This window comes from Molothrus ater, chromosome 3 (assembly GCF_012460135.2).
Source record: "Molothrus ater isolate BHLD 08-10-18 breed brown headed cowbird chromosome 3, BPBGC_Mater_1.1, whole genome shotgun sequence".
In the NCBI taxonomy this organism is placed as follows: Eukaryota; Metazoa; Chordata; class Aves; order Passeriformes; family Icteridae; genus Molothrus; species Molothrus ater.
Window position 1 is genome coordinate 55277860 of NC_050480.2, and position 21178 is coordinate 55299037.

The 21178-nt window shown below is 38.0% G+C and overlaps 1 protein-coding gene across 1 annotated transcript in view; it reads left to right on the plus strand.

The window, feature by feature from the left end:
- SYNE1 (spectrin repeat containing nuclear envelope protein 1) overlaps positions 1-21178 on the plus strand; it is a 288350-nt gene that overhangs the window by 28973 nt on the left and 238199 nt on the right. Inside the window, 1 exon segment of the mRNA XM_054514453.1 lies at positions 20461-20522. Within this exon segment, the coding sequence (XP_054370428.1) occupies positions 20461-20522 (62 nt within the window).

Below are 21178 nucleotides of genomic sequence, written 5' to 3' on the forward strand. Positions count from 1 at the left end.
TATTTAAAATGCTATGTTATGTATTTATTGCTTGGGCTTTAGTGTAATTTAAAAAAATAAGCAGTAATTTGTGAAACTCCTGGTAAACAAGTGTTAATCCATTTCTGTGTTTGCTCTCTACTCTCCTCATTTTCTGTCTGTTTTTCCAACATTTGATTGCATTATGCTTTACCTAATGCAAGGACTTATATAAGGATGGAAATTGTAGGGAGCTAGAATATAAGAAAATAAAGATAGTGTAGAAAGTAATCTTACCCCTAGAGAATTTCAGCTGGGCCAATTATCAAAGATTAGGAACAGGCCTGACTTTACCAGGCCACAGCTGTAACCAATGAGAAGAAGAGTGCTGTAAAAGAGTGGGGTGGCTAGTTGAGAAGGGAACCAGAGTCAGTTGGCTGCTTTGTGAAGAAGAAAGAATTTGTGCCCTGAGGAGCTGCCCATGAGAAACACCAAGAAGGTATGGAACTTTTGTGATAAGGAGGCAGAATTATGGAACCCCTGCAGTGAGATGACAACAGGAAATAACCTCAGTCAGAGTAAGTTGGCATTGCTTCATTTCACCTGACTGAAGCCCTGAGGAGCTGCCCTGTATTGTTCTGCATGAGCAGTAAATGATTTCAGTTCCTGTGTCAAAGATGGGGGTAAATTCTCTGAGCAGGCACTCTGGGTTTTGTATGTGTCCATGTGGCACCAACCAAATTTCTGTGTTGCTAGAGCATAATGCTAACAAGTTTCCTAAAATGATAAATATTAATTGGAAATAGGGGTTTTCTCTAGGCATGCCACTAAGCTAAACATGCTGTATTAAGGCCAATAAAGAGCATATTACAGTAGGTTGGTGTCCTAGAAATGACTGGTGCTTTTGCACATAGGATTATCTTGCAGCTTGAATCAGGCTGTAATGATGCCTGGCTGTGCCTGCACTCTGGAAAGGCTCAGCAAAGCACTCAGGGGAAGTAACAGAATTAATCACTTCCTCCCTGAACTCCTTATCCACACTGCTCTCCCTGTTCCTACCCTTACCCTATCCCTATTCATATCCTTCACTTTATGGTACTGCATGGGGCAGAGGAAAGAATAAAGTGATGCTACTTGATTAACTTCTGATTTTGCATTTCATGCAGAGCCCTTCTTTGCAGATCTGGTGGTATAGAAAGCCTAACTTAATGATTCTGAAAAGCTTTTATTCCTTGAAGCATAAGTCTCATGGCCTCGTTGTGATCTTTGTTGTATATGTTCAAGTAAAAATTGGCATGCACACTTCATACAAGCATATAAATCCCTAGAAAAAACTGTACTTTTATGTATTTATTTTTTAATATATGAGGTATTCAAAACATACATAAATTTACTCCTAATTCTCTAGGTCGAGAAAACCTAAATCTATGGTATGTGTTTTTGGTAGGTGCTAATTTTCTGACATGTAAATATTGTCCAAAGTCCCAAGTTTGGTTATTTCTCTGTGGCTTGATTGCTTATGTTTCCTGAATCCCTCCTGAAGGGAGATCAGTTATCTAAAATTCAGGAATAGATTAACATGAAAACAGATAATAGACCTCAAAGATTTCCAATTGTGTGTACAATGAAATGCATACGGATATAGTAGGAGTACAACAACAAATTATAGAGCTTAAGAGGAGTCAGATTTTGGGGAATGTTGTAGTCTGTAGAATGCTTATTCTTATGCTCTGGTGTTCATTATCTGTGACATACATGGGTGATAATGAAAAAAGTCTTGAGAGCAGTTGCATGAAGATTTTCCATTTATAATCCATTTTGTGCCTTTAGAATCTAGCAGGTAGTTCAGTTTTATCAAAATAACTCGAGGATGTTCAATATCACATCTGTTTTTTATTAATTCCACTCATAGAATCATAGAATATCCTGAAGTGGAAGGGACCCACAAGGATCACTGAAGTCCAGCTTCTGGCCTGGCACAGGACAGCCCCAAGACTCACACCATGTGCCAGAGAGCATTGTTCAAACAATTACTGAAGTCAGACAGGCTTGGTGCTGTGACCACTTCCCTGGAGAGCCTGTTCCAGTGCTCAGCCATCCTCTGGGTTGAGAGTCTGTTCCTAAAATCTAAACTAAATCTCCCTTGACACAACTTCAGGCCATTTCCTTGGGTCCTGTCACTGGTTACCACAGAGGAGAGATCAGTGTCTGCCCCCTCTCTTCCACCTTGAGGAAGTTGTAACTGCAATGAGGTCTTCCCTCAGTCTCCTCCAGGCTGAACAAACCAAGTGACCTCAGCTACTCCTTATACAGCTTTCCCCCAAGACCCTCAGCACCTTTGTTTCCCTCCTTTGGATGCTTTCTAACAGCTCAATGTCTTTCTTACATTGTGGCACCCAGAACTGCCCCCAGCACTGGAGGTGAGGCTGCCCCAGCTCAGAGCAGAGCAGGACAATCCCTCCCTTTCTTGGCTGGCCATGCTGTGCCTGATGCCCCCAGGACAGGGCTGGCCCTCCTGACTGCCAGGGCACTGCTGGCTCATGTTCAGCTTGCCATTGACCAGGACCCCCAGGTGCCTTTCCATGGTGCTGCACTCCAGCCTCTCATTCCTCAGTCTGTACCTACATTCAGGATTGCCCTGTCCCAGATACAGAAACTGTCAGTCTCCCTTGTTAAATTCCATACAGCTGGTGATTGCTCAGCCCTTTAATTTATTGAGTTCTCTCCAAAGGACCTCTCTACCTTCAAGGCAGTCAACAGCTCCTCCCAATTTAGTATCCCTGGCAAACTTACTTAGTATTCCTTTGAGTCCTGCCTCTAAGTCTCTCATGAAGATACTGAAGAGAACTGGGCTAAGATGCTTCAAAGCACTGAAAGATAAATTATAATGAAAAGTACAATTACCACTGAAGCAAGAGCTAGTGCAGCTTGGAAGGTGTTCAGCTAAGGGTCTCCATATTTATGTCATATTTTTTTAGCTCTAGAATGTTTAGAATGTCTGCCATCATCATGTACTTAAAAGGCCATTGTCAGCCTTTGATTACAGAATGACCAGCTTATTTGGTGCTTCTGGGATTCAATTATTAGCAAAATACTGAAATAAAGTACTAAATCATCTTCTGGCTTTTATGGTTGAAGAGGAAGGTTTAGAAAGTAGATGCTAATATAATTTAGGAAAAAAATTACAAATCACAATTGGGGGAGAGTTGTTGCTTATATCATATCCTGATAACTCAGTTTATCATGAGAATGCAACAGGCTCTAGCATGGATCCTGCAGGGGAGAATTTAAAAAACTTCTCTCAGTCACTTTGCCTCAACTGTGAACTTTTCTGCAGAAGCTATAGTTTGAGCTGATTATCAGACAAAGAGGTTCCATCACTTTTGGCTTGGGACTGCTTGTGGTTATACTCATCTGCCTCACAATGAATAAATGGGGCTGATCTGAAAACTATGGGCTTTGGTTATATGTTCTCTGAAGCTTCTTGAGTAGTTACATTGATTATTTCTGTACTAATTGTGTTAATACTCCAATAGCACTTACCTATGGAAGTACTGGTGTAGTAGTTTTATTTTACACTGTGAAGGTGACAAAGTTGTCCTCCATCTGCTGGGAGCCTAAAGGGCCTACTTTTTTTCCTAACCCTAATGGCAAGTGGTCTTCAGGATAACTGCAGATACTTGCTCTCAGAATCACTCTCCTTAGTATGAAAAGTTGACCAGCAAGTTTGGACTACTCTAGAATAGCAATGGGAAACAGTTTTTCACTGCATTTCACTCATTCTCTCCAGATAAGACACAAGCTGTACCCACTGAAGTTTATAAAGGCTTCTTGGACTTCAATCAAGAACTTCAAACCTTCAGTGTCTTTCAGGAAGCAAAAACAATTAGAAAATAATGTGGTATGCAGCTATCAGTTTTTGAGGCATAGATCAAGATACTAGTTTGCAGCACGTAAGCGTTTCCGTTACAGTTTTTCTAGTTCTGGTATGAAAGAATATCATAGTCAAACATCATCACCAAGGATATAAAAGCAAAGTGAGCTGAAAAACATTAAACTGTTTGTTGTAATGCAGTGAGCATTATGTCCTATTAAGCAGCAGAGTGAAGTATTTCAGCTCTGTATGCTGTGGCAGACTTGTTTGGGCTTGTTTGTTGACCAGACAGCAGTTAATTTTTCTACTCTGTCACTGATACAAAGTATTGCTTTCCCAGACTAGGGGAATAATTCAAAATTAAGAGGTGCAATCTTTAAATGCAGACATTGTCATTGTGAGAAAATTGTACCCAAATTGATACAAGAAGAGTTTGTGTAAGCATGGTGTGAAACACAGCACTGAGCTGGTGGGAAGGAATCCAGGTGCTGCTTTTCAGATGTCCTTGGAAGAGGCCGACAGTGTTTAATCCCTCTTGGGGCCAGCTCCCAACTTCCCCCAATTCCTGCTCCTTTTTCCAGCTCTGCTGCCATGTCCAGACACTCTCACCTTGTTGCACTCTCTATGATGTTATGCCTGGACCCTGACCCCATGCTCAGCCCCTGTGCTGGGAATTTGTTGCTTCTGGGAGAATTTACTAGAGGTCACTCAAGGTAATTTCTTCAGGAGTGAAGGATCTGTTTCACCAGCTAGAAATAACACTGATAATAAAAAAAAAGTAAAAATGTTTAAAGGTGGTAGAAATTCACTCAGTAATACATTTCTTTGTTAATGGGATGTTTTCCTGGGACATGGTTTCTTGCTGCTCAGTAGTATCGAAGTGCTTGCTCAGTAGTATCTACTGATACTACTCAGTAGTATCTAAGATCTAGTAGTATCTAATTTATAGATTTTTTTTATCTATAAAAAATCTATAGTAATTTTTTATCTTGTTTTTCTTGGCAAAAAGAATAGTTAAATGGAAATTGGCAAATCTTAATACCAGAACTACTGATAATGCTACATAGTATGAATTAGCACAAGCAAATATTTTATTTTTTGTACCTTATTATCAGTATTTAGTAGTATTAGAAGTATTTAGTATTATATTATTGTTTTTATTTGTTTATTTATTTTGACCTTATTAGTATTTAGATATTTCTTTATTAATTCTAAGTGGCCTGAGGCCTTTTCTTTGGTGAACATCCACAAAGAAGAATGGGCATCTGACCTCTTAGGGCACAGACTTTGCTTTTTTTTACCTGAAAGAAACCAATTTGTTATCTTCACTGGAGTTGATTGATAGGCCAGGTACACATTCTTACCCAAACCAGCAGAGGGGCTGGATAAATTAATTTTTCTTTTGTTTGAATAAATGTTAACAGAGAAGTGCCAGCTATTTCTCCCTTTTTTTTTTTTTTCGCAAGGGAGAGGAAGAGGCAAATGTTGCTCCTGTATTGCAGGGTTCAGTTTAGAATGAGTTTTATCAGTTGCTGCAGCCTGGTAGGAAATACCTATTGATGTTGTAATTAGGGTCACTTGTGTTCATGAGCCAACACCACAGTTGCTTCTCAGTTACAGCATATGGTCATGTAGCTCTATTTCTAACAGGATATGAATTTCAGCTCTGGTACTGTCCTTTCTGTTTTCATTGCATCCTCCTGCACTAGCAGATACAAACAGTGCTTTTTTAACACCTCTTGAGAATGTTGTGCATTTAATAGGAGTGCAGTTGGCATACATAAAATAAAGGCCAGCACGTTGCTGTGCAGGAACAAGGTCACCACTGTGCTGCTGCCTTTGCCTGTGCCAGAGCCCTGAAAACCCAAGCTGGAGCTGCTACTTCCCCTGTGGAGTCAGGATAGTGGCTACTGCTGTAGGAGCAGAAGGATGGGAATCTTGGAAGCCACAGTTGCTGCTCTGACTTCGTACAGGGTCTGAACTTCATGTTGGGCAGGCAGCTTTACTGTAATGTACCCTTACTGCTAAGATACTTTGTCTAAACCCCCAGATCCTGGTATGTTTTGAAAAGTGAATTTGAAACTTACAATAAGGACATATTTTAGGGTGTGTTTTTTGTTTTTTTATGAACTGCAGTTAAAACCTATCACTAGGTTCATCATCATTATCATCATAATCTGATCTACAGCACAGTCCTCTGCTGTTTGATATTTGGTTACCTTTAGAGAAGACTGACAAGTGTTTTTAGGAGTCCTCAGGGGTTTTATTTATGACTGTGAAATGTAGATACTGTGTGGTTTCTCATGATGATTCTTTTTTTTTGCTGTTTGGAGAATACAATCAAAGCATCCTAGGGAGGATCAAACTGAAAAGGCCAATTAAGAATGGGGAAGTATAAATCTGTGTGGTCTGTTTTTCCCTTTCATTTAGACTGACTTTGCAGCTGAATGTAGGCCCCGATGTGCTCATCTCACTGTGGTTATCATCATGCTCTGATTTATTCTTATGCAGCCCTGGTGATGTCAGTGGAATGACTCAATATGAAATCACAATCAGGCTTTTAAGCTTTCTAGAAGGTAGTCTCAGGTATGTTGTGAAACAGGGATGCAGAAAAGTAAGACATACATGCTAAATGTAGTGAATAAAGCAATAGTTGTACCAAACAAGCACAATATATGGGTTAGATTTACAATTTTTTTTATTTTTTGTTTTTCCTACTATGGTAATTAAAAAACAAAAGGAAGAAACATATACCTAGATACAATGAAAAATGGCCTACTAACAAACCAGTATGTTTTCTCAATACTTGCTTTAACAAAGTTTTACTTAGTTGTTTTTACCCTATGTTTCTGTAATATGTATAAAATAGGGGATTTTATACTGCTAACTGAAGGGCTAGTATTTAATGCCTTCATTTAAAAGTAAATTGTGACCTTTTTAATAAAATAAATATGGAAGTTAGTTTCAGTGCATTTATCATCACTTTATTGAATATTTCTGGTTATTTCATAGAAGATTCATGCTTCTCACAAAAACATTGAATTTTTTTGTGATTCAGTAATAATGTTTTTCATGCTAAGTGAAATATGATATTACAGTAATAAATGCTTTTTGTTGCTTCTACTGAGAGTGAAGTAAAGAGAAGACAGCTAGTAGTCTGCAGTAAAATCTGTAACTAAGTTGAAGGTATTCTGAAGCCATGGAAATCCTACAACATGAAGGCTTCCTGCCTACCGTATTTTCTGAGTTCATGAGGTTACTGTTTCTGTGTCTGGGATACAAACAGCATGTTGTGCCTATTGGAATATGTTACCATACCGATTTCCAATGTCTGCTGCACCTGTAATGAGCTGCCTCATCACTGCCATTGATGGCAATCAGCACATACTTGCCCAGCATGAATATTAGAAAGATGTTTGGGGAAAAAAAAAAAGTACAAACTATGTCAGCATTGATTTGACTTCATCTTTGGGTTAGACTGCTGGTGTAAGGGAACCTACTGTCATATGTTCTAGAAGAATACAATGAATTTAGATTCTAGAAGTTGTGTTAGGGAGTTTCTTTCTATTTAGTACTGTATGTTCCATGCCTTCCCATTCTGCAGAGGAGTTGTGGCAGGGCAACTGGACTAAATTCAGAAAAAATCTTATGAAATGCATGTTCAGCTTGCAGAGCTCTCCTGAAGTTCACTCTCTGGTGTAAGGTGTGAATGAGTTGAAGGAAGTGAGGTTTTTGGTATTTGAAAGTGTATTCAGATTGTGTTTTTCTCATTGATTATGAATTGGATTAAGACCAAGGGGTTTTTTCCTAACCGTTTGTGGCAAATCAAAATGTGTTTATCTTACAGTTGCTGTTTGAGACCAATATTCTTGTTACTTCCTTAACTACTGGCCATGAAATTTTGTGGACTCTGGAATGTACCCATCCGGTTTATCTGTTTGAGGGCTGGAGATCAAGCACAGAAATTCTTGGCAGTGGGAAGTATTAATTAGGATTATTTTGAAGCTTTATGCTATGGGAAAATTAGATGGACCTGGGAAATTTCAAACTTCTAAGATTCAGTAAATATCACTCTCAGCAGAAACTTTCTACATGTGTGCAGTTGTGAGTACTCAGCTTTGCAGTATGGATGAGTGAGCAGTCTCCTAACTGCTTATGCCAGTATGGGATGAGTAAGTCTCCTGAAAAGCAGTATGCTTGTGTGTTTTTTCCAGTTATTGTGTAGCTATCTGATCTACTGAATAAACTTCTCTGAGTTTTACTCTCATTAGTTATTTACAACATGTGATTTTCATTAGCTCTTTGTCAGGATAATATGTTCCATAGGCTGGTAGGAACATTGAGGTTGGAAAGAGGTCTGTTTTCCAACTGCCAGGTTGGCCAGTTGAGACCAGGTTTTCAGGATTTTATCTCCATATTCAGATATTACAGGTGACCTGATCCGCTGCCCTGAAGTCCTCTGAGCAAGAAGTCATTCCTATTCCTGAGACATTTCTTGTTTTGGTATCTGCCATTGTCTCTCATCCTCTAGCCACGCTAGTGAAGAACCCAGCTCCATCTTCTTACTGGCCTCCCTATAGCTGCTAGGGAGCTGCAGATAGGTCCCCCTGAAGCCATTTCTGCCCCAGCCTGAACCAGACCCCATGCCTTAGCTTCTCCTTACAGGGCAGGTGATGCATGGCATGGATTCTGTTCACATAAGGTCCTCTGTGTGAAATATTCATATTGCTTGTTGCTGCTTACCTGTGTAGTAGTGGCACAGTGTTGGAATTTTTAATAAAACTCCAAGTGAGTTCTGGCACTATCATTATCCTGTTCTTTCATTGGAGTGGGAATTCCCTTCACTGTGTTTCAGATGTTCCTGGAGATGGTCTGCAGTCATCCACTTACATAAAAGCTGTGATGAAGTCTTGAAAACTTGTTTGATTAAAAATATTAATACGAACTGCTGAGTTTGACAAGAAATATATGAAATGTGAACAGTATTTAGTCACAGCATGGTTCCTGGGCAAATCTGAGATATCACTGCCTTTGTGCATTTTGTCAAATGTCTCTTATTATTTTGATGGTTGTTGATGTTTTGGTTCTGTTTTGTTTATTGAACAGCCTGCTCTGAATATGCTTGTCATCTCTTCTTTCTCATACTATTTGTATATATTTTTGGATGTCCAGTAAATGTAAAGTTTCCTGTGAGGAAATACCTTTTTCTACTTTTTCTTATACAGAAGAATATATCTGTCAAAAATCAAGATCCAGTCAGTTTAATTAGGATGGTGTTCCCACAGGGGAACATAATAATTCTTCCTGTGATCAGTTGTAGACCTGTACATCATATGATTTTCAGGCTTCTTACAAAAATATTGCTTCTGGAAAAAAATTTTTCTAGGAGGTGCTAAGTGCAGCAGGACCCAGTAAGAGCAAGCCATTTTGTGTGCCAAAGAAATATTTCCTCCTTACAAACATATATTCTATAGAATCAATGAAAAAAGTGTACCTCTGTATTTCAGATGAGAAATAATGGCCATCTGAAGTATAATCTCAATGATAAATGCTTGTTTCTTTCACTGGCAAAATTCTCATTAGTTTCCATGTTGCAGTATTACGGCAGGAATGATGAATAAGATCATGGTGATGTTTAAATAAATTATAAAGAATATAATTTTTGCTACCAAGAAAAAGACTAAAAAGATATGAGTATAAGAGCCTAGCAGATCTATCAAAAAATAATTGTCCAAAAGCAAAGTTAGCATTTCACTTCTGTCTAAAGGGCATGCACAAAGTATCATAAATGCTTGAAGTTAAGTCTCACTGGCCCCTGATTATTAGGGATGAGAACAATTATTTGCTTGCAGACCACTGCTGCCTTTCCCTTCACTGTATGCCCCTTCTTTCCAGCTCTTCCACTGACTCAATTTCTGTTGAGTGGGCAGAAGGCTGCTTTCCTTCTCCCAGGGCATGGACTCGACTCTAGCTAGCCCTCAACAAATTCAGGGACTTCATTATTCTAACACAATGGCCCAGATTTGCTTTTAGTCCTTTGAACTAATATAATCACTACAAAAAATTCTGTTACTTGCAGAGGGTGTCTGTGATTTGCTACTATGGAAAGGACTGTTGAAGGCAAACACAACTGGGACAATTCTGTTTTGTTCTCTTCTTACTTGCTTCTTGTGGTGCTTCATCGAAGAATGTCAAATCACCTTTAAAAATACTAATCAATACCTAGACATGTACATTTAATGTTGAATAATGTCACATTTTTTTTGTCAGAGAGTCATTTGTCACAGAGTAATTCTCTTCAGATCAATGCAATTCCATTGAGCAGACTGGTGTGGTATATATGAACGGCTGAAACTTGTAAGTGAACATGCATGGTTGTTGATTGTAAACTATATCCCAGGACTTTGGGATGGAATGATATTTGGAGAAAAGACTCTGATTTTTATGTATGATGAAGACCATCATTCCTAAGACTGGTTTCAGAGATTGAATTGTCTTCAAGCAGTTTGTAGACATGGGGTGTTTTTACATTTTTCTCTTCAAAACATTGGACTTCAAGTATTTTTTAAAGGTTTTTTTTTTGTGAACTTAATTATGCCCCCCCCTCCCCCTCATTATTTTTCATAGTATCTTCATAACAAAGAGAAGAAATACTTACAGAAATAGTGCAAGAGTTGCAAAGTCGCGTGCTCAGTGATTACGTCTGACAGGGAGACCGACATTATTTTAAACAACTAAAAAAATTAAACCCCACAATTTATTCATTGACAATTTTCCCTTCATGCACAAAAATTGATAGGGAGCATGTATTTAAAACCTGTTTGGTTATGTAATTAAAGACTGGTCTTATCACATGTGTGGAAGAGAAGAAATGAAAGTTTGTATGGACATGGTTACACTTGGAATATGTAGCTTCTGAGTTGTCTTGGCAATGACAATAGTGTTGTTCACCTCAGGCCAGCACAAGCAGATTCCATCTGTTTCTTTCACTTTTCCAGGTGCCAGTCAGAGGTTTTTCCCACCTTCTGGGTACATGCTATCTAGACAATTGACATATTTCTTCTTTCCTCCTTAGATTCCTCCCTTTAATCCAGATTTTGTCCCTTCTGTGCCCAAAACAGAGAGCTACATCCAGCTGCCATCATGGGGATGAGAGGGGAAGTGAGGATAGGTGTTGAGCTTGCAGCTTCTCTGTAATATTATTTGAAGCTGAAGCAGTTATGAGCAGTAAGAATTTGATTTTTTTTTTTCCCCTGTATTCCCCAAGCTGAAGCATGTTCAGCCACTCTTTGTGGGAACAGTTTGTGTGCGGTCTGCTTAGTCTTTCATCAAGGCCAGAAAGGTGGGTTGTTGGAGAGTCTAAGTGCTAAAATTCAAGTGTATGTGAGAATTTGTAATGTGGACAAATTAAGATAGACTTTTTCAGGGATATCCAGAGCTCTTGCCAAATGTATAACTCTGAAGGTCCTGCTTATTCATTTATGTATTAAGAAAAAAGCAAAGGAGCAGCCAATCTAAAATTAAGACTCTTCATATCACAAATAGCTTGTAGATTAATTGACAGAAAGTAATTTCTAGTCCACTGATTTTTTTTAAAGCATTGTTTGCCCTAAGTTGTAAGCTGCTTTGTAGTTCTTTGCTGTCTTTAGCATTTTATCAGGTAGTTTCTTTATTAGCTTTGTTTATCTTTCCATGCTTGAGCAATTGCACAGTCTTGCAGGCCTAGATAGCACTCAGTTACCATAATAGAATTGTCTGTAGGAATGAAGTTTTTACTGGAACAAATCCTAATAGAACTGCACTTTGTAGCTCACCAGTCTGCCTTGAAGTTTTAGCAGCCTCTTTTACCTCTGGCTGGCTGAACCAAACACCATAGACAGGTGTAGGATTCTTATCACTTTGAGGGCTCATTGTATGTTTAGGCCACTTGATGTTCTCAGTGGGCTATTTGGTTACTTAACTTGAGAATAAAAGTGGCTGAACTTCAAAATGGTTGATCCTATGCAGCTTTGATTAAAAGAATTCATTGGTTGTGAATTGACTATCAAAAATGGTGGTCAAAGTCGTGCACTTTTCCAAGATGTTCATGTGCTATTTAGGACAGACAACACAGAGACTGCAAGAATGTGGATCTCAAAAGTAACTATCATTTTCAGGGAACTCTATTTCTGTTCAAGACATTGCCCAACTTGATTTCCTTGAGAATCCCTCACTTTTGGGTAGTTAGCATCTCAAAATGCTGCCGGGTGTTTGTTGGACAGCTTGCTTCCTTTCTGTGTGGTGTGCTGTTTTTCATGTTACAGCATAGCAGGATATACTATTTGGTACCACAAAATTTAGTATTGTTTTAATCCTTTCTACCATGTCTGTTTTTACTGATTTTGAGGTGTTCTGTTGTTTTGCTCTAGTCTCTTTTATTAATTTTAGAATTATCACAAGATTTGTTACTGTAAACAAATAGAAATGCTTATTATAATTATTGGTGAATATTCTGAATTCATGAGCAACATACTAAAAATACTACTATTGTAAAAGACCTTTATATCCTGATTTAATCCATAGGACAGCATGTGCTCAGTATATCTCCATTAGTTTTGATTTATTTCAGTAGATTCTGAGCTTTTCCATATCCAAATCAAGTTTTTTTCTCATTGTTTTTAGGCTAATGAATTCACTTAAGTGTAGAAAAATGATAATTTTACTACTGGTAGTAGAAATTTGCTCCAAGCAGCGCATTTTCTGCACTGCATTTACATTTGTGTCTTATGATGGAGAAACATTAAACATTCAAATTCCAATTCAGTTCTGACATTTTTGCACAAAGTCTCTCTCAAAGGTTGTAGTGCATGGTATGAGCAGTCCTATTAATGTCAAACAGTATTAGCAAATCTACTGCAAATCAGTGGTGACTTACAGTAATTTGCCTGCCTGACAAGGCTGGCTTCAGGAAAGCAAGACTCACCATTGTTTTAGGAGTTCATGTAAGTTCATGTAAGTGCCATAGAGTGTGTAAAAGGTGGAATCAGAGCCCGTGCTTTCCATTTTCAGAGACCTTCAAACTGATCTCATAGCTATTGTTGTGTAACTTCTTTTTAAGTACCTTTCTTGACTGCAGAATGACTGCTTGAAGCCCTAACTAATAACGGTACTTGTAGACATACTGGTACTGATCTAGATTACCTATAGATCTATAATCAATATTTTAAAATATATTCTTTGAATTATTTTCTTTAAATGATTTGATGTGAGTACTGCTTGTCTTTAAGACTTCTGCTAAAAAATAGACTTTTTTTCAATGTGGCATGTTATTTTTTTTAATTTGACTTTGTCAAAAGCTCTTAGGGAGTGGGCCAAAAACACACAAAGGTTATTGCACAAAAGGTTTTCATGTCAATAGAAAGAATGGCAGCAGAACCTGTAAATGCCAATATGGTGCCAGTTGCAGAACTGCAATGGACTGTAACAAAACCCCCAAATATTTAGGACTTTTTTTTTGTTGTTTAATATGGTCATTGCAGATGCTACTGTAGTAGGTAGTTTATAGACAAAAGAATGATTTCTTGTCAGTGTCTTTAAATACTAAAGTCTTCAGGAAAAATGACTTTTTAAACTGGTGTGCCTACTTCTTAGCATGAATGATTGAAATAGGAGTGCTACATGGGATAGTTATTATTAATGAAATTCACTGGATTTTCTAGTTTTCTGATTTGTCAGTGTCCATACCATCCCTTTAAGTATATAATTAAGGAAAATAAGTAATTATAAGAAAAAATTACAAGTTGAGTCTGATCAGTTATATCAGGCTCTTTTTACCTTATCTATTGGTGCAGAAAAAGATGTGTGTGTAAACAATTAATTTCACTGTCTCCTGTGCCAAATGGGTGAATAAGCAGACACCTGCAGAGCAGCAAATCCTGAATCTTTCAGACTGAGCTGAAACCATTACACATGATTAACTCAAATGTTGGGTATCCTGGTTTTAGCTAATATCTTCTTCAGGGTACTGCTTTTAAAAATGAATTAAGTGTGCCTACAATGGTTTTCTAATGGTGGTGTTTTAATTTCTGACAGTATTCTTTTGAGTGTGGATACTATGCAAGTGAGTCATATGTGAGTAATATGTTTACATCACATGGAGATTAAGAAAGCAGTCAGTGGAGATGAAAATGATAATGGAGCAGCACAGGCAAATACACAGTAAACATAAAATGCAAATACATTCATTGATTACTTATGAATGCATTTGGCTTCTACACATGTGGAAGAACAAAATGCAGCCCATCCAGGCAAAATATGGTGCACAGCAATTTAATTTCAGTTTGTTTTATTTTTAGTCATTCAAAACACAAAATAGGAGCAAGTATGCTGCAGGGGCTGGAAATGGGAAAGATGCATAGAGTAAAAAAAAAAAAGATATTTTGGACATATCTTCCAATCCACTGCAGAACTCGTGTTGTTCTCATTCATTTCTCCAAACACCCAGGGGAAGCTTTTTTGATCAAATCCAAGCGTGCTTAGGGGCAGTGCAGTTATGCCCAGACCACATCCTGGCTTCTAAGAATCAAGATTAAACCACTGCACTGTGCTCTGTTCATGCTCTGTTCCTTCCTGTGAAAACCAGAGCACAGCAAAGTGGGGGATAATGTGAGTCTGGATGGCTCAGGAGCCTCTGATATGCTCATGAGAATATGGCCACAGCAGGGCCTTACCTTGGATTTAAGGACTGGAAGTCTCCTAAGTCCCACACTATGAACATATTCTGTGAAAGTCTAAGTGCTGCTGTGAGGTGCAGCCAACAGCCTGAGTTAAAGAACGCATTCTCTGGTGCTGGCTAAATTTTTGGTTTCCCAGATTTCAGAAATTTCATCTGCTTGCACAGTCCACAACATGTGCATCCAGAGAGCCTGTTTGCTGATTGTACTTGCAATAAATTGGCTGAGAACAAAAGAAGACACATGGGTTTGTCAGTTTGTACTTTATTCTAACCTGATATTTTTTAAAATGCAACCTTCTTTGGATGATAAATGGAATCATTCTTTGTATCTTTCTAAATAGTGGCCAGATAGACACACTGTCTCTTAGGAGTGCAGGAATCAATAAGAATGTCTTAAATTTAAAATACATATTTTATAAATACATTTCAGAAAGTAAGAGCAGAAAGTCCTCAGCTGTGTGCCAGTTGCTGTGCAGCAGCATGTGACACAGCAGGCAGTGCTGCTGCAGGTGTGAGCCTGCTTCTCCATACTTCAGTTTCCTGTAATTATTCCACCAGTGTGTGTGTGGGTTCTCTCTATTTCCACTCTTCCAAAGGACATAAAACTTTTGGCTCTCAAAGGATTGTACTAAGGTTTCCTGTACATTGTGCAAACCCCAGAGAGCTGATCCCCATCATTTTCTCTAGTAGGGGTTTGGCCAAGGATGACTGGTTTCTTTTTAGCCCTTGTGCATGGATTTCCTTTCTGCAGAAACTGATGGGGAGGAGACTGGTGCTCAGTGGTGGAGCAGGCTAGGAGTGATGTATAGACCTAGATCCCAAATCTTGGAAACTTAGATAAATAGTCTGTTACTGTGACCATCTCACCATCTCTGATAATGCACATTCAGCAGAAGCATGTATCTGAAAGCTGCGCTTTGACAAATGCTGTCTTTCACTTTAAAATATAAAACTGTGATAATTGCATGAGTATAAACATACATCCCTATTCTTTTTATCAATGCTGCTAAGTCTTGTTGTCAATTGAGTAGCAATGGCTGCTGAGAACAATTTTTCCCTCTTTACTCTCATCTTTTCTTTTATGCTAGAGTCTATAGAGTTACTGTTAAACCTAGAAACTTGGAATAAATCTATACTTTAGAGCTACCACCAAATTTAATTTGTTTTTTGGTTTTTTTTAAAAAAAATCCAGAACTTTCTGGTGTTGTCCCATAAAAAAGGTCAACTGGTGGTTTAAAGGACAAGAAATGAATTTGCATTGCCCCTGTGCAGTACCCCTAATTGGGTTCATTTACCTGTAAGGGAAGCATTGATCAAATGACATAGCTTAAAATATTGCCTCTTTTCATAAGCAGTGTCCTCCCAAGACTGCTTTCACTCTGCAAGCTTTTCTACAGGTGCTTTGAGTTAAAACTGTCCTTAATGAAGATAGAAATTGTTATATAACATAACTTATTGAAGGCTTTAGAGGATGTATGCCATACTGCTCATCAAACAAAATTTTCCACTGAGGTGCTGTCCACTGCTTTCTGTGTACTGTGTTTTCATGTGACATTGAAATATGGCAGCTGTTCTGGGACACTTTTCTGTACTTAGAGGTTGATTTAGCAGTATGACACAAACCTGGAAGACAAAAACCTCTTTGATGTTTTTAGTGCAGAACAATTGAAACCAAAGAAAGCAAAAAAGGGATACTGAAAATGAGGAGCTGTGGGGAACTTGAATTTCACTAAAACAAACTGAATTTCACTAAAACTTGAATTTCACTAAAATAAATCTTCATGTATTTCAGTCTGTGAGAATCAATCAAGATGCTTTTAGACATGTGTGAACTTGAGTCTGTTGTGACTGTGCATGAGCCTTCTTCTTGTGTTGCCTTGAAGCAGAACCCAGTATTTGCCACCCTACACTGTCCCATCCCCAAGCACCAGGTGCTTGATGTGCCATCTGCTGCTGAACAGTACACACCTGTCAGCAGGATGGCAGACATTAGAAAAAGTGTGCATGATGAACATTCCATCAGCATCTTCATAACTGTCTGAAGATGCGTAGTTGGTTGTGTTCATTGATCCAAATAATTTGTTCTAAATGTTTTAAAGTAAATAGATCAAATTAAGTTTGTCCTTTTTTTGCCTAATAAAAAAATTCTTGTAGAAAAGAAGCCTGTTGGTGACGCTTTAGTAGAGAAAGGGTTTGTAATGAAGATATTTCCAGCCAATTAAAAGAAGATATTTGATTAAATGTATCTTTCTTGCAGCATTTCTTTCAGATGCAGAATCATATTGTCAAAGTCCTTGTGTTTTACAGAAACAGAAATTTGAATTTTGTCTCTATAACGATACATTTACAATAATGGCATAATAAAAGTGAGCCTTTTTATTCTCATTTCAATAGTGTGTATTACTCTGTTGGCCCCTGTAGGGGAATAACATATGAATCTCCACAAAGAATATTTCATATCTGCCTTCATTTTACCAGAGGAAAAAAATATCTGTTCTAGTGCTCTTAATGAAATCGAAAGTACTGCATATTATCAGAATTTTGAGCATGTTTCAGGCTGATCTAGGCACTCTCCAAAAATTCTCAGCATCCTTACATATGTTTTGTGCCCCTTGTACAACAGATCAAATACATTATTCAAAGCTAAGTGGCCTACATATAGCAAGCAATGCATTTGAATAGATTTCTTCCACTTCCAGTTGCAAAGCTGAAGGACATCTCTGTCTCACAGGAGCATGCAGTGAACCAAGTGGTTGTTTTTAAAAGCTGTTTTCCTTTACATGTGTGACAACCTAGAGGAGAAGGTCTTTGCCATTCAACTGTTTTTACTTACTGAGCACTATGCTGTTAAAAAAGCAGTGGTGAGAAAGCTGCATCAATTTTTGCACACATCTTTTTGCTTTAGGATATCAGCAGTGTGGTTGGGTTGTCACGGTCCCTGGATGAATTATTCAAGCTCTTGACATCAGAGGTTTCTGCTAGCGGATTGGCTGGTGCTGAGATAATAAAATCTTTCCACAGAAAAACAGTGGAGAAGGATGATGGCAGTGAGACCAGCAGAACTGCTGCTTCCAATACAGCTGGCTTGGTCTGGCTGTTGCCTCTCTGCAGGAGCATATAAGGATGTTTTTAAGGTTTGGCTTCTTATGAATCCTCAGATAAGAGATGGTGGAGGGATTTTTGTAAGAGGCTTGCATTTCCAGTGAGGGAAAAAAATTGGATCATTGTTGAAAAATTACTTCTGGCTGTATCCTAAGGAAACACTGAACAAGAGAGAGGGGTAGAAGCCACAGCAGCATCCACAGCAGCAGCAGCAGTGCCTATGGCTCACTGTAAAGGTGCTGGTGGCAGAAATGTGCTGTCATTGAATGTGCTTCCTGAATTCTTTCAGTGCCAGCAGGGTAAGTAGTGCGAATATGGAGCTGACAGTCCTTGTGAGTGGGGAGAGCATAAGGAGCTGTGTGACACACAGGTTTTGTGGGTATAAATAAGCAGTACCTGTGCAGAGAATTTAATCAATGAAAATAACACAATTGCTTTCAGGTAAATTTTTAAAAGCATATTTACAATGGAATTTTAAAAATCAATGCACTGCTTGTGTTATGTTGAGACATAGATTTTACACTGGTAAAATCTGTTCCTTTTAAGCCTATACAAAATAAATGCTAGAACCAAGGAAACTTTATTTAGTAGTTCTAGTTGGGCTCATAAAGAATATATTGCTCACATAAATCCCCTTGAAGCAGGTTATTTAGAAGGGCTATTTCTGCTATTTGTTGGTATGACTGAAACTCTGTGTGTCTTCTGCTCATAATGTGTCTCTTTAGAAGCTGGAAGCTGGCTGTCTGATTTCCAGTTTTTTTCAGAAGGTTTTTTTTTAAATCACCAAGATGCACTGGAACTACAAATTATGGAATCATTTTATTCATTTCATTGATGAGAAGTTTAACTTCTGAAAACCTGGTTTATTTGTTTTAGCATGCCTTTTTGTATCAGGGTTGCTGAGGAGATTTTTGCATTACAGAGGCGTGAATTAAGGCAGAAATGGATTAATTCTGTGTATGCTTGATCTCTATCCCTACACTTATTCACACACAACCCAATGGAAGTGTGCAAGTACTTGCATGAAAGTTAATTTGGCTACCTATATATGTAATTGCAGAGCACAGCTGACATTTACTGTGTGTCAAAAGGAAAGCTTGCTCATGGTTAGGAACTGTGCAGTGACAAGTGTGTTTTTCAGACTGTAGAAACAATTGTCACATACAAAGTCAAGACGCCTCCCTGCAAAAAACAGTCAGTGTGGAATGAAGCATGATGCAGTATCTTAGTGATATTTTTCATTACTTGCCCATGACTGCAACAAGTAGATTCTGATTATGTAATAAATTTAAAAAAATATGTAATCCTGCCTGCCCAATGATAGCAAAGGAAAGTATAGACTGCAGAATTATTTTCTTAGGCATAAAGTGTGATAATCTAGCATGTGATAATCTAGTAATAGATGCTGCTGAGTGTAGGTATCTTTTTTTCCTCTTGTATTTCTTATATGTGAGATGGTATTTATATATAAAGGAAATATTCCTGGATTATAATGCACAGACATTTTTGGAAAGCTTGTATATGGCCACTGACCAACTGAAGATAACATTTTGACCTATGAATTTTGTGTGGTGATTTCTATCCCTATGTACCCTAATTGTGAAGCAGCATTGCATGAGTGTAAATTAGGGAGTTTATTGCTAGGAATGCAACAAGCTTATTCCAGAACTTTAATGGGAGTTAAGGAATATTCCATTTTAATTTTACAGATTTGGACTAGGAAAAGTGCCGTTCAGTGCTGCACAAGTTACTAGAAAATGCAGGAGCTGAAATTAGGTATTCCATCTGTAGGTTTTGGGCTATGTGCATATTCTTATGAAAAGTAAATATCGAACAGCAATTGTATTTATTTGAATTTTCTGTTGGGAAATGAAGATGTTCATTTAGAACTGATGATGGTAATAACATGATTTGTTTTTCCATGAAATAGATGTTTCCTCCTATTTTTGAAAGAAAAAACTCTGTAGTAAATACTTGAATACCTCTGCTGTGAAATTATTCCATGTGTCAAAACTGATTGCCTACAAGAAAGGGGCAGGACTTTGTGTATTGGTTATAATGCTGTGATGCTCTTCCCTCCACTGCTGTGACCCTTGCTGCTGCAGCTGGAGAAGGAGCTGGAGGAGCTGATTTGGGAGCTATTTTTATCTGTGCAGCTGGCAGCTGTCCCACAGGGATGATCTGACAGTCAGGGAAATGCACTATAAACCAGACAAGTGCTTCAAGACAGGACTAAGGGACCTAGTAAGTAGTGATGTAGAAACTGCCTGAACTAGCTAATGGCTCCTTCCTGGCAGGATCTCCCAGGGGAAAACTAAGTTTGATAATGCAATTTCAAATCTTTAATTCAACATTCTAAACATTTTCAAAAACATATGCTAAGAAGTATTTTTTTTTTCTAAGTCCCTAGCTAACTTTCTGCACAAAAGCTGCTTGGCTCTGAGAGATGTGGGTTCTACTTAAAAAAGTATAGAGAAGTTCTAGGTGCTCAGACCTTGGGTAAGTATAGTATGGATTTAGAACTCAAATTTATCATGACATTTAGATTTTAAATTGTGTCTTTCTGGTCATTAGCTTGTTAAGACCTGAACTTTGCTGTGAAACTCTTCAAATAGTCAGATATCAGAGCATTATTGTAATAAGTATTCCCTATGAGTATTTAGAGGCAAAATTTACTGTCTCAATAAAATAAAGAGTTATTTCTGGCAAGTGAAGAATACATTTATTGTCAGTAGGAAATTTTACTCTTCCACCATGTGAATCTGAAAGTATCCAGTGATGTCTAATCAAACTGATTTCCTTTTATTCTCAGATGAGCAAGAGTCTGTGCAGAAGCGGACTTTCACAAAATGGATCAATACTCATCTGGCAAAGGTAACACATGGCTTTGAAACTTATTTTTTAAAAAAAATCAAACCTTTTAATCTATGCTTATACAGCCCAGGAGTATAGAATATGCCAGATTTCTCTGAGCAGTATTTTGTGAAGTTAAAAAAGGATCCTCCTCATCTGCACACTATTGGAGATTAATCTCAATATGGTAGTGGTCAGCTGTACAACTGCAAGGGGTGTCCAGATGCAACCACCTAGCTTCTTTGGCCAGAACTGGAAGGTAGCACAGTACCTGGTATTTCAGCCAGAGGAAACATCTGAAACTGCTTTCTATGAAATGGAAATACTAGACTTATTGCACACAATATATTAGAATAAAACTTAAGTCTTATGTAGTTTGATCTGGTGACAGACATAAGTAGTGCTTCATGAATCCAGTGCTGAATTAATTATCTGATGCATTGTGAAATTTGTCATCAGACTATTGTTCCTTCTTCTTAACACAACTTAAAACTCCTGGTCTTGCCTTTAGAAGAGTAAAGACAGTGATTTACACACAGTTTAAAAGTATTAAGCTACAATTGGTACCAACCTTATCTGAAAACAAGCAGTGAGATTCAGTTTCGCATTCCTGGACTTTTCACACAACACAGCTCTAAACAAAGTTATCAATTAGTCCAATAAATTAAAAATTTAAA